General features: G+C 46.0%; 1 protein-coding gene across 1 annotated transcript in view; it reads left to right on the top strand.

Annotated features, from left to right (window-relative positions):
- The window catches only part of tmem237b (transmembrane protein 237b), a 34,785-nt gene that overhangs the window by 939 nt on the left and 7,151 nt on the right, over window positions 1-26,695 (top strand). The window contains exons 2-12 of the mRNA XM_041201649.1: window positions 3,081-3,112; window positions 7,541-7,554; window positions 8,315-8,368; window positions 9,184-9,303; window positions 11,394-11,493; window positions 15,228-15,379; window positions 18,142-18,265; window positions 19,698-19,889; window positions 22,422-22,495; window positions 22,947-23,049; window positions 24,981-25,102. Of these exons, the coding sequence (XP_041057583.1) occupies window positions 3,081-3,112; window positions 7,541-7,554; window positions 8,315-8,368; window positions 9,184-9,303; window positions 11,394-11,493; window positions 15,228-15,379; window positions 18,142-18,265; window positions 19,698-19,889; window positions 22,422-22,495; window positions 22,947-23,049; window positions 24,981-25,102 (1,087 nt within the window). The remainder of the gene's footprint in view (window positions 1-3,080; window positions 3,113-7,540; window positions 7,555-8,314; window positions 8,369-9,183; window positions 9,304-11,393; window positions 11,494-15,227; window positions 15,380-18,141; window positions 18,266-19,697; window positions 19,890-22,421; window positions 22,496-22,946; window positions 23,050-24,980; window positions 25,103-26,695) is intronic.

Below are 26,695 nucleotides of genomic sequence, written 5' to 3'. Positions count from 1 at the left end.
TGATTCAGAGGGTGAGCTCCACTGTGATAAACTGATGCTCTCATTTATTTCCTTGCTGTTTGTGGGAGCTTGCTGTGTGCAAATTTGCTTATCCACGTTACAACAGTGTTTACACTTCAAAGGTACTTGTTTGTAGCTGTAAACCCTCTTTGAGAATATCCTCCCACAGTTGAATAGTCATCAACATACTAACATTATGTTATGCAGGAACATAATTTCCTCAAAGGCAGACAAGCTGTCCTGGGGCTTGAACCCGACACTTAGCTGGTTCATGCATGAAGAATGGGAACCCGAGTGGGGTGTTGGAGGGATCAGCTACTATCTGCAGAACAGCACAGTAACGAGAGTAAACTCGTAGCAGATAGGGGGAAGGCACACCACATGGATAAATATATTTATATTTCTATATATATATAGTTCTCATTAAGTTCTGATGATCTGATCATCAATACTTTTATTAGGATCTTTTTGCACTTTCTCCTTCTCTGAACGTTGTAATTTCTTTCACAACCTGGTTGCACTGGTTTGATCATTTAGATCTTACACTATTCAAATTTTCTTCAGGATCTGTGCACAAATCGTGATCCCAGGCTAACTTCTAGGGCAGTGCCCTGTTGGCAGTGTTGTTGAGTTGAACTACTGCTGCTATTTGCTGCCCTGTGTTTCAACAACATTGTTGTTTGTGCTGACACCTCTCCAGCTCATAGTGGCAAGCCTGGTCACCAAGCAGCGCAAGAATCAGGAGAGCAATGGGCCCTATAGTTGGAACGGTGAGGTTTTTAAAGAGGCTTTTAAGTCATAGAATCGTATAGCATGGCAGGTGACTGTTCAGCCCATTGAATTTGTGCCATCTGTTTTGGAGAACAATCCAGTTAGTCCCACTCCCTTGCTCTTTCCCCATATCCCTACAATATTTTATCTTTTATGAAGCGCAGTCCTGAAACCCAACTCTTGTCAGTGTCTCCAAACTGGTAAGACAGTGGTACAGGGAGGGCAGGAGGAAAGGAATGCAGGTGAGCTTTGCTATAACTGTACCATGAGTACTCTTGTACTCGGTGAATTCAGGGGTTCCCCGAGCCAGTTTTGTGTGGCTTTTGTCTCGATCTTATTCTGCCCTCATGCTGTTTGGATTCTTGGGTTTTTCTTTCCCTCTTTTTCTCCACTCATCCCCTTAAGGTGCTGATTCTTCCTCAACCCCACTCCCTTGGACACTGGTTTCTCTACCATTCTGTGGTCATTCTTCACCTGTTGATTCTATAAACAGTGAGCATTGAATGGCTCTCCCAGACAACCCAATCCAGTCATTACCCAGTGTTGAGGAGTGGGAACCCTGACTGATCTCCCCCCGATCCTCCCAGTTCAGGGGAGCTGAGGGCAAATGAAACCAACTGCTTTCCTAGCTGATATGGCGAACGTCAACATCTTGGGATTGAACCTGCAACTTTCTGGTCTGTAATGTGAAATTGCATCCTGCCATTGCCAACTGAGCTACCAGAGAGGCAGCCCAACATTCTCAACATGTCATGTGATTATGATAGCTCCAGTTTATAGCAGAAGATGATCTGAATCAAATAAAGAGTTCATTCTGGTGACCAACTCAATTTTGGTATCATGAAGACCTTGGTGAGATTCTGATTTCCTAGCGGGAGAATGGTTGTAATCCTCTCTCTATCCCCTCTCTCTCACTACGAACATATCTTTCAGTGGGAAGTGCCAGCTCGGAGAGGGCAAATTGGCAATGTGCTGTGTTTTATGTTTGGTCACAAGGTTTCCATCTGTCACAGCTGTCACGTGGACAGTAACCCTGCCAATCCCGTAGGTCAAAAGCTTTCTGAAGGTGGATTTAGTGGATTAGTTCGAAGTAAGGTAGCTGCTGACCCACTTACCAAGGCTCGCGGATCACAGACACCATGAAGAAGAAACAAGCGGTGAGGCGCTGGAATTTTAAGTCGAATCTGGTAGAAAAAATGGGTGCTGGGAATATGCAACAGGTCCACCTGCATCTGGAAAGAGGAAAGCAGGTCAATGTTTAGGGTGCAGTGAATCCCACTGGACGCCACAGGAAATACTAACCTTCCTCCAGACACGATGGGGCTTTTGTAGATTTCTAGTGCTTCCTGTTTTTGTTTTGAATGCTGTTGACGGAGTGAGAGTCATTTGCAGCAGAAACCAGAGGATTCACTGTGAACAACATACTGTAACCCATCCTTTTTCACACGAGGACTACCTAACCATTGCCAGCGCATTGCTGGAACCAGATCCATCTGGTGTGATAGCTAGTTCATAAGATTAGTCAATCACTGGTTAGTGGGATTGCTCAGTGAATGGTCTCGCTGGTTAGAGGGATTTATTAAAAGTCTGCCACTGTATAAATTGGGGTACGCAACTGGCTGGTGCAGACTGTCGCTGTATAACACGGTTGCAGTATTAGCAGGTAGAGGTCTGTGACTGTATACTGGGCTACAGTACTATTGGGAACAGCTCTCTCATTGTATGACACTAACCACCACTGTGTAAATTCCTTTTAAATCCATCCAGTATTTCCTTGACTTGCCTCACACCATGGCAGCCTAATTTATCAGCTGTTTCCTGGAAACCTAAACTAAAATTTGAAGAAAATGGAAGGACTTGCGTTTATGTAATTCCTTTCACAGCCTCAAAGAGGCTCACAGCCAACTAACTACTGTACTTTTGAAGTATGTCCACCAATACCTAACAAACAACAATGAAATAAATGAGCAGTTAAAATGTTTTTGGAGCTATTGGTTGAGGCATGAATTTTGGCCAGAATATAAGGTGCTCTTTGTTCTTATTCAAGTAGTTCCGTAGGATTATTTAGTTTCTCCTCCAAGGGCAGACAGAAGTGTGGTTTAACATTGTGACTGAAAAACAGCACTCTCGACAATGTCAACCTCGATTATGGCCCCAGGATGTTGTAATAATTGTACCAGGAGCTGTGACAGTGTGCCCCTGACGGCCTCCGGATGCCAAAATGATAGCTTGTATCAGGAACTGAGTGGCGTGCGTACAGCTTAGCTATGTTGCCCTTGTGCCAATGATTCTCTGTGATTTTCTTTCAGCGCCCACCACGTGCCCTTCCACCAGTGCCGAGGTAAGACTGCTGAATCTGACGCTGTAAGTGGGTCAGAAGACATATTAGTGTATCATTGCACTGTACCACTGGAGAGTAACAATAACTGGGGCTGAGATGGTAAATATTTGGAAAATCAGGGATTAATGACTAGTGGCTAACGTGACAGGAGCTTGAGTAGTGGGGCTGGATGCTAGGTCGAGGAGTAGTGGTGCCAAGGGCCAGTGCTGGGTTGGTGGCACTGGGTTAGTGTGTCTGGTTGTTGGATTGCTGGGCAGGGTGACTGGGGGCTGAGCACTGGGTTTGTGGGGCTGCTTATTAGACCTTTGGGTAGTGGGGCTGGGTTTGTGGGCTGTGTTGCTGGTGCTGGGTTAGTGCAGTTGCCTATCGGATCGGTAGGCAGTGGAGCACAGGGCTTGGCTGCGGGACTGGGGGCTGGATGGTGGGTTGATGGGGCTGGGTATTGGGCCAATAGTAAGTGATGCTACGTGCTCGGTATTGGGCCTGGGTGCTGGGTTGATGAGGCTGTGTAGTGGGACTGGGTGTTGAGTAGGTGGGTAGCGGGCTGCGTGTTGGGTAAGTGGGTAGCTGGCTGAGTGTTGGATAGTAGGCTGGCATGGGGTAATTGGGTAGCGAGTTGGGCGTGGAGTAGGTGGGTAGTGGACTGGGTGTTGGGTAGGTGGGTGGTGGACTGGGTGTTGGGTAGGTGGGTAGCAGGCAGTGCGTGGGGTAGATGGGTAGCGAGTTGGGGGTGGAGTAGGTGGGTAGTGGACTGGGTGTTGGGTAGGTGGGTAGCAGGTTGAGCATTGGATGGGTGGGTAGCAGAATGGGCATTGGGTAGTTCAGTAGCAGAACCAGCATGGGGTGGGTAGCGAGCTGAGCGTTGAGTAGGTGAGTAGCGGAATCGGTGTTGGATAGATGGGTAGAGAGCTTGGTGTTGGGTGGGTGGGTAGTGGGCTGGGCGTTGGGTGAGTGGTTAGCGGGCTGGGCGTTGGGTGAGTAGGTAGCGGGCTGGGCGTTGGGTGGGGGTGTAGCGGGCTGGGCGTTGGGTGGGGGTGTAGCGGGCTGGGCGTTGGGTGAGTGGGTAGCGGGCTGGGCGTTGGGTGGGGGTGTAGCGGGCTGGGCATTGGGTGGGGGTGTAGCGGGCTGGGCATTGGGTGGGTGGGTAGCGGGCTGGGCGTTGGGTGGGTGGGTAGCGGGCTGGGCGTTGGGTGGGTGGGTAACGGGCTGGGCATTGGGTGAGTGGGTAACAGGCTGGGCGTTGGGTGGGTGGGTAACGGGCTGGGCGTTGGGTGAGTGGGTAGCGGGCTGGGCGTTGGGTGAGTGGGTAGCGGGCTGGGCGTTGGGTGAGTGGATAACGGGCTGGGCGTTGGGTGGGGGGTAGGAGCTGGGCGTTGGGTGAGTAGGTAGCGGGCTGGGCGTTGGGTGGGTGAGTAGCGGGCTGGGCGTTGGGTGAGTGAGTAGCGGGCTGGGCGTTGGGTGAGTGAGTAGCGGGCTGGGCGTTGGGTGAGTGAGTAGCGGGCTGGGCGTTGGGTGAGTGGGTAGCGGGCTGGGCGTTGGTGAGTGGGTAGTGGGCTGGGCGTTGGGTGAGTGGGTAGCGGGCTGGGTGTTGGGTGGGTGGGCGTTGGGTGAGTGGGTAGCGGGCTGGGCGTTGGGTGAGTGGGTAGCGGGCTGGGCGTTAGGTGGGGGGTAGGAGCTGGGCGTTGGGTGGGTGGGTAGCGGGCTGGGCGTTGGGTGAGTGGGTAGCGGGCTGGGCATTGGGTGAGTGGGTAGCGGGCTGGGCGTTAGGTGGGGGGTAGGAGCTGGGCGTTGGGTGAGTAGGTAGCGGGCTGGGCGTTGGGTGGGTGAGTAGCGGGCTGGGCGTTGGGTGAGTGAGTAGCGGGCTGGGCGTTGGGTGAGTGAGTAGCGGGCTGGGCGTTGGGTGAGTGAGTAGCGGGCTGGACGTTGGGTGAGTGAGTAGCGGGCTGGGCGTTGGGTGAGTGGGTAGCGAGCTGGCCTTTCTGTAGGTGGGTGGTGGGCTGGGCGTTGGGTGGGTAGCGAGCTGGGGGTTGGGTGGGAGGGTAGCGGGCTGGGCGTTGGGTGGGTGGGTGGTGGAATGAGTGTTGGGTAGGTGGGTAGCGGATTGAGTGTTGGGTCAGTGGGTAGCGGATTGGGTGTTGGGTTGGTGGGCTAGCAGGCTAGGCTTGGGTAGATGGGTGGCGGGCTGAGCGTTGGATAGGTGGGTAGCAGGCTGGATGTTGGATAGGTGGTTAGCATGCTGGGGGTTGGGTGGGTGGGTCGTGGGCTGGGTGTTGTGTAAGTGGATAGCGAGCTGTGTGTTGGGTGGGTAGTGGGATGAGCGCTGTGTAGTTGAATTGTGGGCTGGGCATTGGGTGGGTGGGTAGTGGAATGAGCGTGGGGTAGGTGGGTAGCGGGCTGGACATTTCGTGGGTGGGTAGTGAGCTGAACATTGGGTAGGTGGGTAGTGGGCTTAGCGTTGGTTAGGCAGGTAGCAGGCTGAGTGTTCAGTTCTCCCAGCTGGAACTGATGACCAAATGCATTTTTGCCATAATGTGATTGGGCATCCTTTTCCTTTGCTGAAAGATAATTATGAAGATTATTCTTTTCCAGCAATTTGATTGGGTGTCCTTTGGGGCAGGGGTGGAATTTGATGAGATAGGGAAACCTTTGTATAATATGATGGATGGACAAACTCGGAGAGGAAGAGGACTGGGATGTAACCAATAAGGAGAAGAAAAAATCTTTGTGATAACTGATCTTGGAGTGCATGGGGAATAGGCTTCATGGTGCTATGTAGACCTGAAAGATCAGAGCTTCGATCACCGGTGGGTATTGGGTCATCCAGCCTCATGCCATCCTGCACAATAGAAGGGTGCTAGAATAAGTCTTATTGTCTTTGAGGTTGTGGGGACAGGGTGAATCGAGCATGGTTCCTGCTTTTAACTGAACTATCCTGTGATTCAGCTGCTGAATGGATGCCAGGTAAGGAGGAGATTTGACTTGGCAGTTGAATGCCCACCAACTCTTAATCTTTGGGCTGACATCAAGAATTAACAGTTGGGCAGTGCCAAGGGCTGGTCTGTGCCCATGAAACCCCATACCCCAATAAGAGTCAGCGCTTTCAGGATCGGAGGAGAGAAATCTGGAGGGAATATAAGGTTCTAGGTTAAATATGCAGCTGGTACAGTTACCCATGGAGGTCTTGTGGCACAGTGGGTGGCATCCCTGCCCTTGAACCTGAAGCTTCTGGTTCAAGTCCCACTCTAGGACTTGACGACCAAGGAAGGTGCATTCATAACGTGGCCAAACAGGTTGAGTATCAGCCTGTAAATCTTTCTAACACACGCCAATGGCAGGCAGTAAGAACAGGAGAGATTCCAAGTCAGCCAGGTGGTGGAAAGAAAATTGGAGCCTCTACCACCACTATCCATAGCTCCGAGCCACAACATGGATGTAAAAGTGTATGTTGCCGCAGCAACTCGGACTCCTTGGAGGGGCTGGTTGGCTCAGTTGGCTGGACAGCCAGTGTGAATCAGGTTGCTGCCAACAGATCCCCTTTCCAGTTGGGATGGATTTGCCTATGGAGGAGGTCGAGGTGCTGTGGGTTGGACCTGCCTTTGGGCAGAGAACTGGAGGAGATGACAGTAACCCATGCCCTATCTAACAATGGGAGATGCCATACTTTGTTGACGGCTGATTGTAACTCCTGTGTAAAGATTCATCTTCCTTTTGTAGATGAATGGACAGTATGTCTTGCCATCTTGTTAAATAATGTTATAGACTCCATTGGCAGAGACAGAGGATAAATGTAAGGGGGTTAATGTTGATGTTCTGTAGGTGCTGACAAGAATCCATTTGGAACATTGTGTGTAATACTGGTACCCAAACATGCAAAGTGAAGTATTGCCTTTCAAAGGGGGCAAACAAAGAGGATTCCAGATATCAGGAATTTCAATTGTAAGGGAAGTTAAGCATGTTGAGTTTAATCTCTTTGTAAAAGAGAACATTATGAGATGATCTGGTTGAAATTTTCAAGATCGTGAAGCAAATTGAGAAAGTTGACAGAGGGGATTGTCCTCTATGGCAAAGGATTCAAATCTCAGGAGACAGGTTAGAAAATGACTAATTTAGGAGTAACAAGGGAAGTCAGGAGGAACATGTTCACTCAATGAGTGATTCAGTGGTAGAATACATTACTTTGGAAGAGTGGTGGAAGGACAGTATGATGGGATCAAGGGTCAATTAGATGGGTGCCTGGAGGGAGAAGGGATTGCGGGACATGGTGAGGTTCTGGGTAGGTGGGTTTGAGGGACATGGTCAGAAGACTTATGGTTGGGGTTGTCCTCTGATAAAGCAGGGGAATTGTTGGTTCTTTTGTTAAGCAATGTTTTACAATGTGTGTATGTTCACCTTGTTTATTTTTCTTTTTCTGGCCTGATTGGAATGAAGTGCCAAAACCAAAGGTAGGCTTGTGTTACAACTAATTCCTCCCAGAGATATCAGTGACTGCTGATGTTATTGTACTGTCAGTTCTTGCTGAGTGAATTAACTATTTTAATTACCAGCAAAGAAATTACCTCGGTTGGACTAGGGCCCCCTGACAGAGGAAGGGAAAAGTTATTGACTGGAGTTGCTTCTGCCATTTGATGTCCAGTTACTGCTGCAGAAAGTTGCACATGCATGCGCACCAACAAAAAACTGAATTGGGTGCAGCTGTCAGGGTTGTAGTTTTTACTAGCATTCACTGTCACAGTTTATACATGAAGCTACCAGAGATCAGCTGGTATCCGTGTACCCGTTTGCCAGATAGAGATCTCCTTGGGAGAAGGAGGCAACAAAGGTTAATGGATTAGTTCAGAGTTTCTGCTTCGGGTGCAATTGGCGATTGTGGCACAAATTGCGCCCGTTTTAAAGAATTTATTTCCTCCCTTCTGAGTTTCTGCTCAAACTCATTTGCTCAAGACAAAATGTGTCATAAACCACAGTGTTTTAAAATGTAATTTTATAGAAAATTGCTTTAAAAATATCTGCCATGCTATGGTGTGTGTGTGTTGCTGTGGGAGAGGGAAACTTTATTCTAATGTCGAATTGTTTCTTATGAATATTGTACCTTTGTCCTCAGTTGCTGTGCTCATTGTCCATGTTTAGATAGGTGGAGTCTTAAATTGTTCCTGTTGGTGGTTAGTAACTGGCTGCCTTGTCTTTGTGTTGCCTCCATTACAGATGTACCTATAAACAAAACTAGAAAGAAAAAATCCCGAGCAAGCAATGGAGTGGGTAAGCTGCATCAAATGAGCATTTGCATCTGGTCCGTCTGTATCACAGATGCAACCACATCACTGGTTGTTCATCTTTATTCCCTAGCTGACTCCTGTGACTCTGTTCAGTAGCCGCCCTCCATGTCTCTAAACAAAAAATAAAAGTTAGGATCTGACTTGTCCAGCAGTAATGTCAGCTAAGGTTGTAACAATATCTAACAGTAGACATTTTGTTCTAGGCTGGTTGAGTACTCTACCTATTACGAACAGCCAGAGGAATATATTGTTTGATTTAGTCAGTAACAGATGAGCTACTGAGGTGTTTCTATGGATTTCAGGAGCGCTACAGAGGAGATTTCACTGAATATTATACAGACTAGACAGAACTGGGTGTAATAATGATTACTTGCATTACTTGTATTTTGTCTTTGAAATCTTCCTGCCCTGGGGCACTGAATCTTGCAGGAGGTGCGGTTTCATAGATACATGAAAGTCACCCATACCCACCATCTCCCACTAACCTCCCCTATCCACACTCCACTGTCAGCCAGTGAGCATATGGGCGCTCAGTTATGGAGAGCCGAGTTCAATTGTGTCCACAGGAGCAAGGGCCCTGGCTGATTTGACTTCCCTTGGCAGAAGCTGAAGACAGTTGCTGAGTCCTCACTGTCACAGCCGCTGAAAATTGCTAATTTAGCACAGACCACAAGCCAATCTGGGCTTTCCCGATCTGTGCAACTCAGGTACACACTGCCCTTATGAACAGAGTCATCGGGTTGTGAAATAGACTCTTGCGTCTTCTTTGACTCTTGTCTGTCACTTCTTGTCCCTCAGATACACTGGTGAGCTCAACAGGACGGCGCCATTCTGACAGCATAGAACCCCTTACTCCAGATCTTCAGGATACTGCTCCCCAGAAGAAAAAGAAGAAGAAAAAGTTACTGGCAGAGGCTGGTGAGTGGAGTCAGATTCCCCTGAACTGTGGAGTTCTTGGAGCGTAGAGCTTGGTTTGGGCTGAAACAGTCCCTGATGTGTTAGACTTGAAACAACAGGCTTTGAGCTCAGCAATAGCGACACCCACACACATGGCGCTTTAGTGGGCATCAGTCAAGTGCGGTTTTCCAGAATTTGCCACTAACTTGACATCAAATTCACTCTAGCTTAAAATAGATCCCGTTTAACAGCACAGATTTTTTTTCTTTCAGAATCCAGCTGGCCTACTGAGCTGCCCCACACAAACAAAAATCTTTCTAAGCAATCAGAGCTAGTCACTGTGCCCACCATGATTTTGGTAATCATGAGCAAGTGTTCGATTAGTCCGTCACAATGCCATTGGGTAACAGTCTGAGCAGTAGGTACTGACCCTGATGCTTTGCATCCTGTTGTAAATGTAGACTGAGTTAAATTCAGCACTGTGCGGATCATCAAGATGATCACTGTCACTTTATACTCCTCTCACTTGTGCTATTCCACATGCATTTCCTTGTGTTGATACTTTGTTCTTTCCTGTGTCAAAATGCTCAGGTTTGTTCATCCAGGCGAGCCATTCCATGCAACTAATACTATGGGAACATAGGACTTAGGAGCCTACTCAGCCATTCAATATGTCCAAGGCTGATAATAAGATCTGTGCCTTTTTTCATTTGTCATCAATGATGCTGCTGTTTCAGTACAGTTTTTCTGTTTTAGGGCCTGAGAGAAACTGCCTATTGAATAATTAATGGAGCGGTTTCCCAAACCTAACTTAAGATACATCAAAATGCTAGGTCTATTTGGCTTTGCCAGACTATCTTTTAAGAAAGTAGCAGGTCACAGTAGCTGTTCCGTTCCCAAGGGGGTTGCTCGGGCCTGCCTGGCCCCAAAGGGTCCTCTGAATATTATAGTGCCAAGAGAGGGGATGCCCTTCATACAGGAACCTGGCACCACTACCCAGCCTGGCCTGGATGTGCCTTGAGTCCCAGACAATATGGTTGCTCAGGGCCAACTTGTGATGGGCAATAAATGCTGCATTTCCATCATTTCCCTCATCTTAAGAGCAAATATTGAAAAAGGACATTGTTTAAATCACTGCTGCCCACGATCCCAACTGTACCAAACTTTCCTTATGATAGACTCACTGACCAGAGCACAGCTTAATGTAAAGCCGTGTTCAGAGGGTATGTTTAGCTGCCAATTAAGACATGCATTTAAAGTAATGTATCAGTTAGAGAGATGGCCACCAAGATATGGCTAATGACAAAATCAGGTTCTTTTCCTGTGGGAGGAGGAGACTTTAAAGTGACCTATTTGAAGCTGTCAAAATTATTAAGGTGCCTGATAAATTCAGTCAGTGCAAGCTGTTCCCTATTGGTAGAGTTCATGTTCCAAGGGACGTGGGTTTAAAAATGAGCAAATAATGAGCTCAAAGCCAAGTCTTGCAAGAAGCAGGGAGAGCTTATTCATTCAAAGGGGACATGGTTGTGGAATAAGTTACAATGGAAGGGTAGTGTGGGGGACAGTACACATGGGGTCATGAGCTCTAGAGAGAGAGGGAAAGGGATATTATCAGATGGTGATAGGTGGTGTTGAGGGATATGGTCAAAGGTTGGCAGGTGGAGGTTAAAGCATAAAATGAGCAGATGGATAGCCTAGTTTGTGGTATATGGTGTGAAGGTGGGTTGATGGGGCTGGGGATGAGGTCAGATGATGGGTCAGTGTGGTTCAAGTATACGGTGAAAAGATGCCTAATTGGTGGTGTTCCTGTCATTTCTTCTTATGACTGTACCAGGTGTGGCTGGCTGTGCCCTTGTGTCTGTGCCAGGTGTCGGTTCCTGTGCCCATGCCTGTTGCCACATTCCTGAATGTACTCCTGCATGTCTGTGCCAGGTACGGGTACTGATGACTATTCTGCACCCAAAACCTGTGGTGTGTTTATTGGTGTTGCACCAGCCAGTGTCTTCCTCCACTAGACCTTCTCCTGGCCTGGAGAAGCTTCAGATTAAAGTATTGGAAAATAAAATGACTCCTCTGGCAACGTCTAATTGTAAGCCTACTATCTGTTATAGAATTGGAAACCTCCTTCAGCCAACGTAATGCCTCTGACGTGTGCAATTTATACACTGGGCCAGATGATGAAGTTTCCCGGAAAATCAAGAAGAGAGCCAAGTGAGTGTCAATAACCATGCCAGACCTGTTGTGGGTTTTGAGTCTGCCTTTGATATTCTCGAGTATCCTAGGCTTTAAGAATAGGGGCACAGAGTACAAGTGCAAGGAGATTATGTTAAACTTGTATAAAAGACTGGTTTGGCCTCAGCTGGAGTACTGCGTCCAGTTCTGGATGTCACACTTTGGCAAGGATATAAAGGCATTAGAGAGAGAGAGAGAGAGAGAGAGAAAATATTCACGAGAATGGTTCCAGGGATGAGAAACTTCAGCTATGTGGATAAATTGGAGACATTGGAACTGTTTTCCTTGAAGAAGAGAAGGTTGAGAGTAGTTTTGATATTGAAATTCAAAATCATGAAGGGTCTGAACACAGTAGATAGGGAAAAACTCTTCCCACTGTTGGAAGGATCAAGAACCAGAGGGGGCGTAGATTTAAGATAACTGGCAGATGAAGCAATGGAGGCATGGAAAGAAACTTTTCACACAGCGAGTGGTTCAGATCTGGAATGTGCTGCCTGAGTGCGCTCAAGAGGGAATTAGATTATTTGAAAAGAAAGAATGTACAGGGTTATGGGGAGAGAGTGGGGAACGGCACTAGGCGAATTGTTTATTCAGAGAGCCAGTGCAAACATGATGGGCCGAATGGCCACCTCCTGTGCTGTAACTATTCTGTGAGAATGCAGTGGTGCTGGTCACAACTGTATGTGCTCCAAATATCTTATGTTTCAGCATGTTCCAGTACTGCTCAATATCTGATAAATTGGCAGTGTAATCTTGAGCTGTAGCCATTTGAACCCCTTGTAATTAAATTAGCTGTGTATAATCTGAAGGACTTTCGTCATTAAGAAAATGTTATATTTTACACACGCGAGTGTACAGAGTAACATTTTCAATTAAATTCCTCTTGCTTTACTCAATTTTCGCTTCAGAAACCATGAGCACTGATGTGGACTGATTTACTTGATGTTCCATTACCTTTCTTGCTGGACAATTATTGATTGTGAAAAAATAAATAAATACCGGCTTCAGGTATCTTAGCTTCCAGCTCCAATCACAGACCTGTACCTATCAGTTTCTGTATAAAACTTGCCTAACCTACTTCTCATTTCTGCCTATTTAACCTAGTCCCACATAACAGCGGACAGTATCCCTGGCTCACCAACCAAAGCAACAAACTGCTCATCTCAGAGTTATTCTGAGCAGACGCCTCAAGCAGTGCCCATGTGAATCAGACTGTCCACGCCACAGCGGGTGTGGACCACTGGTTGGCCCTCTAGTATGAAATGAAATGACTTGATGGTTGCCTGGATGTCCGGGACTCTCCAGCTTTACTGCAGATTCACCAATGATGTCAGTCTCTTTTTTTTCCTTTTTTTTAGATCGTGCATAAATGCACCTTTAAACATACACAGTTCCGCAACCCTTCCCTTGAAGGGGAAAAAAAAAAACCCAAACTTGACAAGAACATGAAAAGTTGCTGGGAAAATGAGTTAAAATGGATAGCAGCAGCTGAAGATTTAGCATTGGTGGATAAGGCTGGTGGCTCTCTGTGTGCTGTAATTTCTATTATCTCTAAGCTAGCTTTCCTTTGTTTAAAGCAATCCAATTTAGAAACGTTGTCAGAATCCGAATCTATATTCTTCAGCTCTGCTGTTCTCTGTGACCCTCTTCGAAGTAACAATTGACCCAGTAGCAACATTTTTAACCTATGTTATCCCTGATGATCAGCCATGATCAGGTTGAATGGCAGAGCAGGCTAGGTGGGCCACATGGCCCACTGCTCCTATTTCTTAGGTTCAAGGTCCTCCGTGGAGGCACAGTTCTGGATAGCATACCCAGATGGTCCGACCTCAGTGTCGTGGCTCCCTTTAAACCTGGATCATTGCCCGTGTATGGAGTCAAATGCAGATCTCCTCACCTATTGTTTAGTCAATCCCGTTGCAAGCCATTTGACACGTAAGTAAACAGAGAAGAACACCCCGGAGAAGTCGAAATTTTTTTTTTAAAAAACTAAAATGATAAAAATGCTCAGTATTTGGAAAACTGGATAACCCTCTGGGTGAAAACTCTCCGTTATGATCTGTCAATGGCAACGGAACTTGCAGAAGCCCAGGTCCGTTCTGTCAACATGCATTTACTCACATCTCGTGTTGTGTCAAGGTCCTCTACCATGAAGGTAATAATGGAAATGTGCTGCTCTCATTTGTCCATGTGTGTGTCTGGGGGACTCGCACGACAAACCCCCATCCCACTCTACTGCTACATCGTAGGCAGCTTTGTATTGGTGGTGTGTCATGATTGACCAATGTACGATACTCCTATTGCCAACGGAGCAGTGTCAATCTAAAGAAAGATTTACGTTTACAGAGTGCCCTTTGTGACCTCAGAACATCCCATAATACTTTAAAATGTAGAGAAATATGTCAGCCAGTTTGTCCATAGCATGATCCCATAAACATCTGTGAGATAAAAACCTCAGTAAGCTGTTCTGGTGGTGTTGGTTGAGGGATATAGAGAACTCACCTGCCCTTCAAATATTGTTAATGGTTTGTTAATTATACTGTTAGGATATATAGATGAAGGGCATTGCTTATTTAAGCACTTGGAGTATGTATATGTAGGGGACAAATCTTTCCAATACTGCGGGACACCAGGGGGCTGGAGTGATTTATCAGCCCTCAGAACCACATTTTGTCTTGATTCGATAAGTTTCCTTCATGATTTTTGTCTTCTGTTACAGTGCCCCTTTGACTTTAATTTGATTTGTTAATTTGACTTTTTTTAGATCTTGCTTAAAAGACCATAAATAGGGGACACACCCTTCCATGACCGGTAGGCACCACGAGGGCTGGAGTGCTTCACTGGCCTGCAAGACCACATGTTGATTTAGTTAGATAAGTTTTCTTTGGGGTTTGGTTCTATTACAGTGCCCCTTTAAGGGGCTATCACTTTGGTTTGTTAATTTGCCCATTTGCTTATTATGGTGCTCAAAAGAGTATAAATAGAGGAGAGCTGGGACACTGGGTGTGTGGGATGAGAGCTGTGAGACCGAACAAAGTCGGTAAACCCTCTTGATAAAGAAAATCCCTTTGTCTCGGTTTCGGCTTCACCAATGGCTTGGACCCTGTTAACCATATTGCCATGCAAAATTTTACATCCATCTGAGAGGATCTCAGTTCCATGTCTAATCCGAAAGATGGCACCTTTAACAGGACACGTCTCCTTCGGTACTGCAATGAAGTGTCAAACTGGATTTTTTTTTTATGGGCCTGCGCTGGCTAGGCCAGACTATATTGCTCATCCCTAATTGTCCTTGAGAAGGTGGCGGTGAACTGCCGCCTTAATGTGTTGCAATCCATGGATCCACAAATCCGTCGTGGCTCTTGTGTTACGGTCCCGCCTCTGAGTAAGAACGCCGTGGATTCAAACCCCGTCCCAGGAATTTGAGCACACAATCTAGGCTGACACTTCACTGCCCAGTTTCCTCCCTCCTGCGCAAGTGAGTGCACTCGCCGAGCCCCAGCTGAGATAAGATCAGATAACAGTGCAGACTGGGGTGGGACAAGACCTTCTGATCAATGTTGCTTGGCTCCTCACTGACGAATTCATTCATTCTCACAAGTGATTGAGAAGTTGAAAACCTTTCATTAAATGATCTTCCCTCATAAGATTTCTTAATAAAATGGCACATTCAGAGAATGGTTCTAACACTGCATTGTTTAAAAAAAAAACAGGAAAGCTCGGCCGGTTGATCACAGCAATGACCTTGAAGTGGAGGAGGAGGACATTATCGGTGACGGGCAGGCTCCCCGACCCCAAGGTCCTATTTTTTCCATAACAGCTGGTTCCAGCCAGCCTGTGGACAAAGTGTTTCTTGAACGAAGCCGTAAGTAATTGTGCTGGCTCTCAGTGGCACAGTATTGGTATTCAAGGAGAGCAGTTTGGCCATGGCAGGGGGGCAGGGGTTGCTGGGGGAGTTTTAAAAAAATCATAAACACTGTGTGAAGGAAATCTATAAAAGAGACTAGGCATTCATAGTATGATGTAGTATTTAAGCACCCAAACAGATCATTCGACCCAACTGGTCCATGTCCATAAAAACAAAAAACTGCGGATGCTGGAAATCCAAAACAAAAACAGAATTCCCTGGAAAAACTCAGCAGGTCTGGCAGCATTGACAGAGAAGATGCTGCCAGACCTGCTGAGTTTTTCCAGGTAATTCTGTTTTTGTTTTGGTCCATGTTTATGTTCCACACAAACCTCCTCCCACCCTTCTTCACCTAACCCAATCGACATATCCTTTATTCATTTCTCCTCAATGTGTTTATCTGGCTTTCCCTTGAATGCATCTGTGCTCTTCACCTCAACCACACCTTATGGTAGCTAGTTCCACATTCTCACCACGCTTTAACGGCTTCTCCTGTATTACTATTGGATTTATTAGTGACTGGTTCTAGTTTGATCCACTTGTGGAACCATCTTCTCTAGTTTGCCTTATCAAACCCTTTCATAATCTTACAAACTTTATCAGGTCGTCCCTTGGTCTTCTCGTTTCAAGAGAAATAAAACCCATCCTGTTCAAACTTTCCTGGTAGGTATAACCCCTCTGTTTTGGTTCTTTGCTGTTCCTTCTTCTATTCCATTGATAATTTAGGTTTAAGAAGTACAAAACTTAATTTAATAATTTCTCTTTGCCTTTCTAATTGATTTTTGACTTTTTGAACCTTATCGTGGTCACTTTCGTCATCCTCTTTGTGATTTCTATGATTCATACCATAATGATGTGAAAGAGGCGATATCGAGAACAGCAATACTCAGGGCAACAGATCCATTTGGGGATTAAAACAGCAGTATTATTGTTGGAAAGAGCAGATCTCAAGAAAGGAATTCAGGGGACCAGTGGTCTTGTATAGAGAAAGTTTTAAGTAGCGATATCCTTGCTGAGGGGAGAGGGCTTAATCCCAACCTCGTGTTTAAATTTCTCAATGGCCTAACTGCCCCCTATTTCTAACCTCTTCCAGCTCTCTGTATTCCTCCAATACTGACCTCTTACACATTCCTGGCTTCCTTTGCCCCACCATTGGCAGCCTTCAGATGTCCAGTTTCTAAGCTTTGGAATTCCCTCCCTCAACCTCTCCACCTCTCCTTTCCTTTAAGACATTCTCTAAAACCTTCCACTTTGACCAAACCTTTGCTCACCCATCCTGATCTCCTCATTTGGCTCAGTGTCAATTTATGTTTGATAACACCTGTGAAACACCGTAGGACAGTTGGCTATGTTAAAGGCATCATGTAAATCCAAGTAGTTGTTAGCTCTTCATATCACAGAATCACAAGAGATGTTACAACACCGAAGGAGGCCATTCAGCCCATCGTATCTGAACTGGCTCTCCGAATGAGCATTATGACTCAATGCGATTCTTCTGCCTTTTCCCCGTAACCCTGCACATTGTTTCTATTTAAATAACCATCTAATGCCCTCTTGAATGCTTTAATTGATCCTGCCTCCACCACACTTCCAGGCAGTGCATTCCAGACTCAAATCACGTGCTGTGAGAAAAAAAGTTTTTTCTCTCATTGCATTTGCTTCTTTTGCAAAACACATTAAATCTTTGCTCTCTCTTTCTTGATCCTTTTGCAATCGGGAACAGTTTCTCCCTATCTACTTTGTCCATCTCCCTCCTTTTGAACATCTCAATCAAATCTCCTCTGAGCCTTCTCTTCAAGGAGAACAGTCCCAGCTTCTCCAAACTATCTTCATAACTGAATCTTCTCCTCCCTAGAACCATTTTTGTAAACCTCTTCTGCACTCTCTCCAATGCGACCACATCCTTCCTAAAGTGTGGTGTCCAGAACTGTACACGGTACTCCAGCTGAGGTCTAACTAGTGTCCTATGAAAGTTCAGCGAACCCTCCTTGCTTTTGAGCTCTATGTCTCTTTTAATAAAGCCGAGGATACTGTATGCATTACTAACTGCTCTCACCATCTGTCCTGCCACCTTTTATGATTTATGCAAATATACACTCAGGTCTCTCTGCTCCTGCACACCCTTTGGAGTTGTACCCCTTATTTTATATTGTCTCTCCATGTTCTTCCTACCAAAATGAATCGCCTCTCACTTCTCCGCATTGAACTTCATCTGCCACCTATATGCCCACTGCACCAACTTGTCTTTGTTCCTTTGAAGTTCTATACAGTCCTCACAGTTTACAATGCTTCCAAGTTTTGTATTATCTGCAAACTTTGAAATCATTCCCCTGCACACCAAGACCCAATCATTAATATATATCAGGAAAAGCAAGGGTCCCAATACCGGGGAACTGGGAAGAGTTTCTCTGGGGAATTCCACCAGAAGCCTCCCTCCAGCCCAAAAAATATCCATTACTGGCTGTTTCCTATTACTCAGCCAATTTTGCATCCACATTGCTCCTTTCCCTTTTATTCCATACATCTGTATCTCAGAGAGTAACTGGGTGACCTGGCACCAAAAGCCTCTGTGCAAAGGTATGCAGGAGTCAGTGAGAATGAATCAGCCTCTCGTTTGCCTGTTTTGCCCTAAGATCTTTAGGCTTGTGCCGTGAGTTCCCCTGTGAAGCTATCAGCAGCTTTGCTTCCTCATGGTAAAATGTTGCACATTTCTTCCACAGGTCGGTTTCAGGCCACAGACAGGACAGAGATGCAGAAAGTTCCTGAGTCAATCGATGTATACATGGAGGTCAAGTCCATCTTGACAACCAGAGATGTCTCTTTACAGGCACACCGTGGATTCAGGTAAAGGGAATAAACTCTCAGTTCCCCATTTTGTGACCACAGCACAAATTGTACCAGGAAATCGGAGCTGCATCATTTTAACTCTTTCCACCTGAGATTATTTTGGCTCTTTAGGTCACTCTCACTGGGAGTGCCAGTTGTCTAGATCTTTCAGAGTGTTTACCTTTGCCTCAGTAGGTTTTTGATAATGTGCCAAGGAAAATGAATGGCAAATCCTGGATGCTAATTGTGCGTATGTACTGGACTACCTAATGCTTCTGTTTAAAAAAAACCTTACACTAATACAGTGCTTTGCACAACCTCAGGGTGTCCAAAGATGCTTTATTGCCAATAAAGTACTTTTGAAATGCAGTCACTGTTGTAAAATGGGAAACATGGCATCCAATTTGCACACTGTTAGATCCCACAAACAATCTGGTAAATAACCAGAACTCACCTCTTTTTCAAATAGCGGTTTGGTGATCCATTCGGAATAAAAGGCCGATATATCCTTCCCAAGGTGTGGTGCGCAGAACTGAACGCGATACTACAGATAAGGTCGAGCCAGAGCTCTGTACGACTGAAACATAGTCCAGCCCTCTTGAGATAAAGGCCGACTTTTCATTAATCTTCTTAATTATTGATTTTACCTGTCTATTAACTTTGAGATTTCTGTACTTGGACTCCAAGCTCCTCAACATTTAGAAAAAAAAAATTGATGTATTTTTCTTGAGTCCAAAGCGAATGACCTCACACTTTCCCATATTGAACTCCACCTGCCACAATATTTCACTCTCACTGAATCTATCATGGGTTACATAGAGAGTAAAGCTCCCTTTGCACTGCCCCATTAAACAGTCGCTGGGCAGGTACAGCACGATGCAGGGTAAGGCTTACCCCCTGCCTTGTTCCCAACAGTGGGAGAATGTCCCTTTGTATAGCATTTTCCAACTCCCTCTCCAGGCACTCTGTGGCCTCTTTGAGTAATATTCCTAGTTAGGTCCAAATTTTGTGCTGTGGCCCATGTGTCTAAGCCATCAATAAAAACAAAATACTGTGGACGCTGGAAATCTGAAATAAAAACAAAGTGCTGGAAATACTCAGCAGATCCGGCAGCTTCTGTTCTGAAACAGTCATATTTGACTCTACGTTAACCCTGTTTCGTTCACAACAAATGCTGCCAGACCTGCTAAGTATTTCCAGCATTTTCTGCTTTCATGCCCAATCGATTGGCTGGAGCTAATGTAGATCCCAACATACTGGAATGGAGAAACACAATTGACCAGGAGAACACTGGCTGCATCCATTGAGTCTTCTCGGTGTTTCTGATTTCACTTTAAATGATCTTCCTTCGACATGTAAGGATGTGTTGCTGGGTATGTAATTAATGTCATCATGTTTCAGAAGATGCATTACTTGAAGCTAAACCCACTTTGTTCCCTCTTCCCCTCAGGATAATCGGGCTTTTCTCACAAGGGTTTCTTGCCGGATACATGGTGTGGAATATCATCGTAGTTTATGTGCTGTCGGGTAACAATTTCTCTGCACTCCCAAATCTACTGCAACAGTACAGCATGCTAGTCTACCCGGGCCAGTGTCTCCTGTACATGCTGCTTGCCATCAGTACTGTCTCTGCATTTGACAGGTAACAAGGGAAGGGAAGGATAGATATTTGTCAATAATTACAGGCCCCTGAGGATTCCCTGAAATGTGGGCCTAACTGCGTAGGGGTCAGCTTCCACCACTGTCTGTGTGCAATTCGTTCATTGATCATATGTCAGCTAAAATTTTCCCAGGCAATTCAAGTGATGTCAGAGATAATGCTGCTAGCATTATTGAAGGGACATTTCCCCTCCATTTTCTTCCTTCTGGCACCTTGAGGACTGCCGCACCACAATGCATCACAGAATGATAGGATGGGGGTTTGTGCCTGTGATCCCCACCCCACAGTGACTGGGTTGTGCCTGTGATTCCCACCCCCCAGTGACTGGGCTGTGCCTGTGATTCCCACCCCCCAGTGACTGGGCTGTGCCTGTGATTCCCACCCCACAGTGACTGGGTTGTGCCTGTGATTCCCACCCCACAGTGACTGGGCTTTGCTTGTGATTCCCACCCCACAGTGACTGGGCTGTGCCTGTGATTCCCACCCCACAGTGACTGGGTTGTGCCTGTGATTCCCACCCCACAGTGACTGGGCTGTGCCTGTGATTCCCACCCCACAGTGACTGGGTTGTGCCTGTGATTCCCACCCCACAGTGACTGGGCTGTGCCTGTGATTCCCACCCCACAGTGACTGGGCTGTGCCTGTGATTCCCACCCCACAGTGACTGGGCTGTGCCTGTGATTCCCACCCCACAGTGACTGGGTTGTGCCTGTGATTCCCACCCCACAGTGACTGGGCTGTGCCTGTGATTCCCACCCCACAGTGACTGGGTTGTGCCTGTGATTCCCCCCCACAGTGACCAGATGTGAATGTGATTTTCCTCGTACTTTGGGAGCAACACCCGCAGAGAAGCACATTTTAAATGGATTGAAATAGACGGGTGCTGTTTGTACCCAATTTTCCCTAGGCAACTCACATGCATCACTTTATGTAGAGGTTTGGAAGCAGGGAGTGCATGTCTGGTATTGGCAGAATAAGTGACGTTTAAAAGAAAGACCTAATTAAAGGGGAGTCTCAGAACAAAGGGGACAAAACTAATGGGTGCTTTTGGAAAGCTCAGAAGACATATCGATCTTGGCAGTGGCAGCCTTGGCCAAAGATGAAGGCGGAGGGGTCTAAGAACTGAAGGGCGAGGAAACCCAGGGAGCAAGGGCACGTCTGCAGGGAATGACAGAGAGGTCAAGTGGGGGTGTGACGATGGTGACAGCCATTTGTTTGTCTGTACTGTCTTCAAGGAGATGGAGCCAACTTTCACTCCACTGGGAAAGCTAGCAACGTGCTTACCTGTTTGTTGCAAGGTCCTTGTTGCAGGTTGCACAGGTCTACAGCTGCCTGTCTGCTGACCTGGTCCCACCGTCATTGTCCAAGTAACTGTGCCAGAGCCTATTGGTACGGTTGGTGGCATCGTGATTAGTGCAGCCAGTTCGAGCACATGGGCTGTTGATCTGCAGCACCTGCGTTTGAGCAGTAAAAGTGTGACTCACTGTGACTGCGGTACTTCCACAGGAGGATCAATGGCTCATCAGGCATTCCCAAGCCTGCTTGATGCCAACCAATCTACTATCTTTAATTCACCCGGAAATAGGACCGATCCTCTCTGCCTGCAGTTGAGTGTGTGAGGATAGCAGCTGCTTCACACAGATAGTGCCTCTTTGACCTTGTCCAGTTCCCCCTTTTGTAAACCTCTTATATAGGAGATTTCAATTTTCATCACTACTGAAATCAGATCAATCCAGTCAAGGACTGAGACAATCTAAGGACTATTAGAGGAGGAAACGATCATAATAAAGCAGTCAAAAGTTGATTGACTAATTACAAGTCCTGCCTACATACCTGGGCCTGCAAATCCACCAGCATCTCAGCGGTATCCCTACAACCTGTGTCTTCTGGAAAAGTTTTCCGCACCCGAATAGACATGGCCATCTCTGATCCCAAACATAAAACTCTTGCCTCCAATAAATGCTGACCTAGCCAGTGAAGCTTACAGAGCTCCAGCTCTCAAACAGCTTCTGGACACTTCATGTCTAAGCTTAAACAAGAAGAATGGAGAGATGACTCAGGTACCAGAAGGAAACTGGCAACTCCCAGGAATGAATAAAAAAAGTTGTGTGGTTAACATTGGCTGATTGTAAGTGCTGAAGCCAGGGATCCTGCTTTGACTGGTGACTCCATTGGAAAGTGAAGGCAGGTATGAAGTAAATTGAAGTCGAACATGACTGCAATGGTCCTAAGAGACAAATGACTTGCCAACATTAGCTACTTGGACAAACACAAAGAGAAGAGGCAAGGGTCAGATGGCTGCCAACAAAGGTGGTAAACAGAAACAGGAGGCCAACTTGTTTGAGTTCTGGATTTATAGAGGAAGAACATTGGTTTTAATCTGGGCCTTGTATTCAGTAAGGGTTAGGGCCTGAGACTGGATGCTGCAGGTTGATTGATCTTATAAACTGAACAGTAATGAGATTCATTCATCTACATTTCGCTTTGTTTTTCTTGTTACTCTGCTCTCCCCAGGGTTAACATAGCTGATGTACCAATGGCAATGCGTAGAATTGTGACACTGGATCCTGCTGCACTGGCTTCTTGCTGTAAGTACTCTCACTGCTCTCTCAGCTACAATTAGTGTTTTATTGCTCAGTTAAAGTTGAAGGATTTTAATCCTTCAAAAGACAGAAGCTTGGATAATAAAATGTCCAATAGAAAAGTAAAACTAAAACAATACTTTCAGATACATTAAGGCATTTGGGCTTAATTGTAGAGTTGCCAGTTTCCTTCTGGTACCTGAGTCATCTCTCCATTTTTCTTTTTTAAGCTTAGACATGAAGTGTCCAGAAGCTGTTCGAGAGCTGGAGCTCTGTTTGATGGCTCTTTCTCTCCCCCACCTTGCACGCTGGCGAGGTCAGCTAACTGAACACAAACTGGGAGTCAAACCCATCTTTCTTCCTTTTTTTTAAATTGTTTATATTAAACAACATCTGTAATGGTGAATATTGCTTTGTTTGTTTGATGGTATTTATACTGTTCGCTGTCTGTGTGCAGTGTACTTCACAGCTCTGATACTCTCACTGAGCCAGCAGATGCCTAGTGACAGGCTTAACAGATACAGGTTCCAAATTGCAAAAGACTCCAATAACACCCTTTGGTAAGTTGCAGACCATGTCTGTTCTATTGTAACAGGGCTCCAATGGAATAATAAAATGCAAAGGAGTTTTATCCCAGATGTGCAATTTGCTTTTCAATCTGTGACCGGCACTCTGCAAACCAGTAATTGGCCTGGGCTCATCAGACTAGTCCTTATTATGTACTGTGCTGTTTTTTATTTCAAGCCCATACACTGCTTGCTTCAGGCACTTATGAAAAGAGAAGAGGCGTCAGTGTCGAGTGCTTTAGCGAGAGGGTTATTCTGTGCGCCTCCCACCTCACTGAGCCTTTATCCATAAGAGTGAATCTTTGTACATTGTTGGCAGCCCTAAAGTGTTGGTAAACAGCAGGTCAGAGAACATGATCGGGTGAAAGCTGATTGGTAACTCAGTAGATGCTGAACCTCTAAAACCACTGCCTCTGCTCAGCTGCAACACTGCCCAGGGCAAATACACTCAAGAAGCTTGACACCGTCTAGGATAAAACATCCACAAACATTCACTCCCTCCACCACCAACACACAGCAGCAGCGTGTACCATCTACAAGATGCACTGCAAGAATTCACCAAGGCTCCTTCGACAGCACCTTCCAAACCCATGACCACTGCCACCTAGAAGGACAACGGCAGCAGATAGATGGGAACACCACCGCCTGGAGGTTCATTCCCCTCCAAGTCACTCACCATCCTGACTTGGAAATATATCGCCGTTCCTTCACTGTCGCTGGGTCAAAATCCTGGAACTTCCTTCCTAACAGCACTGTGGGTGCACCTACACCACATGGACTGCAGCGGTTCATGAAGGAAGCTCACCACCACCTTCCCAAGGCAATTAGGGATGAGCAATAACTGCTGGCCCAGCCAGTGAAGCTCTCATCCCATGAATAAATTTAAAAAAAAGCAAGTGAACACAAGCGGGCCTGGACAAGGCAACTGTGCTGCCCACAGTTGAATAGTTTACTGTCGGGCGCTGCCTGGGCGAGGCTACGATGCTGCCCACGTTTCAACAGCCCACTGAAATGTTACTTACAGTTCAGTTGTTTACTGTCATGCGCTGCCTGTGCTCTGCTACAATGGTGCCTACAGTTGATGAAACTACCGACACGCGCCTTGTGGGCTGTGACGGATGGGATATGTCACTGCATTGCTGCCATTGTCATCACCTTCAGGAATTGGAGGTGGGGGGTGGTTAAAGAAGAAAATAAGTTTTTAGTCAAAGATTCAGCCTCAAGTGACTTAACATGTTTAGCTTCAAAGGTGGTGAGATTACAGAGTTTCTTCCTGGTGTTTTTACATCTGAAAGCAAATCCTGAGTTGATCAGTTATTGAGTAGTGTAGACACCACAATTTGAGCCGGTTTTGATTTGTTTTCCTCCTCAGATTTTTAGTTTTACGCACCTGTTAGGGTGCCAACTGGTTGGCAATTCTCACCTCAGAACCTGAAAGGGTTGTCCACATTGGAGAACCTGTCGATGTTTACATACATTGACATCTTCTGCCCACAAGAACTCGAGAATTAAAAGCAGGAGTAGGTCATTCGACCCCTCGAACCCGCTCCACCATTCGATAAGATCAAGTCTGATTGGACTGGAGTCACTTATAGGCCAGGCTGGATAGAGATGGCAGGTCCCTCCCTTAGTGTTTACAACAATCCATCAGTTTTCAGCTATTTTTGCTGGTGGCAGTAAACAAATTGCCATATATCACATCCTACAAGGCTGGGACAAACTCTTAACCTCCAAATTGTTAGTCCAGGACCATAACCACTTGGCTACTGAGCTGAATGTAGCGATCTCCTGATTGTTGGTATCAGAATCTGAGTGAGACTCAGTGCCCTGTCCCAGTGGTATGTTGCAGAGTTATTATGCTATCCTGGGTTTCACCACAGAACCTGTTACTAAATCTGCCTGTCTCTCTCTCTCTCTCTCCACAGGCCTTCCGGATCAGAGTTTCAAATTCTTCACCCTTGGATTGTAGTGAACCTGGTAGTGACCATCTTGGTTGCACTGGCCTGGATCTTTCTGTCATATCACCCAATGCTTGACTACACTGAAGGTACATGAGCAATGGTTATGATTAATGGTGAGAAACAGATAAATGTCCAAGGCTCATTTTGCAGATCACCTTATTGGTGAACAGGATAAAAGAGGAGAGAGGGGAGAGTAAATTAGCAAATGGTGGATTGATGACTCTTGGATTTGAAAAGCTTTAAGGATGTAGAATGGAGCAAAGATGTTCATATGTATTTTGAACGGTAGGAAGGACACAACCTAGAATGGAAAAGAAAATGCAAGTTCAGGAGATGTGGAAGAAAAGCAAGATGCTGGAAATACCTGCCAGGTCCTTACCATATGAAAAGAAAAGGCAGATTGTGACCTTTCCTCTGTGCTGTCCCTTCTCTCTGTGGATGTCGGTGGACTCACTATGTATTAGGGTTTCTCTGTCACAGTACTGGATACATCCTGGCAAACTGCAAGCCTGTATTCTGATCAAGAATGTCAAATAACATTGTAAACTGTTCCCACTGGTGGAAGGATCACGAACGAGAGAGCACAGATTTAAGGTAATTAGCAAAAGAAGCAATGGAGACATGAGGGGAAACTTTTTCACACAGCAAGCAGTTAGGATCTGGAATATAAAAACAAAAAAACTGCGGATGCTGGAAATCCAAAACAAAAACAGAATTACCTGGAAAAACTCAGCAGGACTGGCAGCATCGGCGGAGAAGAAAAGAGTTGACGTTTCGAGTCCTCATGAGGACTCGAAACGTCAACTCTTTTCTTCTCCGCCGATGCTGCCAGACCTGCTGAGTTTTTCTAGGATCTGGAATATGCTGCCTGAGAGTGTGGTGGAGGCATTTAAGAGCGAATTGGATTATAACCTGAAAAGAGTGTGCGGGGTTACGGGGAGAAGGCAGGAGAATGGCACTAGGTGAATTGGTCATTTAGAGAGCCGGCACAGACATGACAGGCTGAATGGCCTCCGCCTGTGCTCTAGCAATTCTGTAAGATGGAACTTGTGATAGCTTCTCTACGTGTTTACCATCAGTGTGGGTTGTATTTGTCCTGTTACTATTGAAGGTGTGTTAAGCTGGAGTTTGTAACATTTGTGCTTATTATATTGTCAGTGGTACACTGTGCCAAAGAACCTCACTGAACATTGATCCTTCCCATGGCATTACTTAATCATTGTCAGCAGATAATGGTTGATCTGTGGGTATTAGATCTTATTTGACCCTGACCTGAGCTCTTGCTGACACAATGGATAGCGCATTGGGCTTCTAATGAATCACTTAGTTAAAAGGAGTTGAAATGTTGAGAATTCAAGTTTTACTGGAATTAATGGGTTTGGCAGTAATGGTGCTGAAAGTGGAAATTTTAGTGTGGGTTCCATGGTGTAATGGTGAGCATCCTGGACTCTGAATCAAGCTATCCATGTTCAAATCTCGGTGGAACATATTTTTCTAGAATCTAGAATGCAGGGGCACAATCTCAGGATAAGGGGTTGACCATTTAAGACTGAGATGAGAAATTTCTTCATTCAGAGGTATGTGAATCTTTGCAACCCTCTAACCCAGAGGGTTGTGGTGCTCTATCAGAGTTTTTTCAAGGCTGAGATAGGCAGACGGATTTCACTCTCTCTGAATCA

This window comes from Carcharodon carcharias, chromosome 12 (assembly GCF_017639515.1).
Source record: "Carcharodon carcharias isolate sCarCar2 chromosome 12, sCarCar2.pri, whole genome shotgun sequence".
Lineage (NCBI taxonomy): Eukaryota > Metazoa > Chordata > Chondrichthyes > Lamniformes > Lamnidae > Carcharodon > Carcharodon carcharias.
This window is presented reverse-complemented; position numbering and strand designations above follow the sequence as displayed.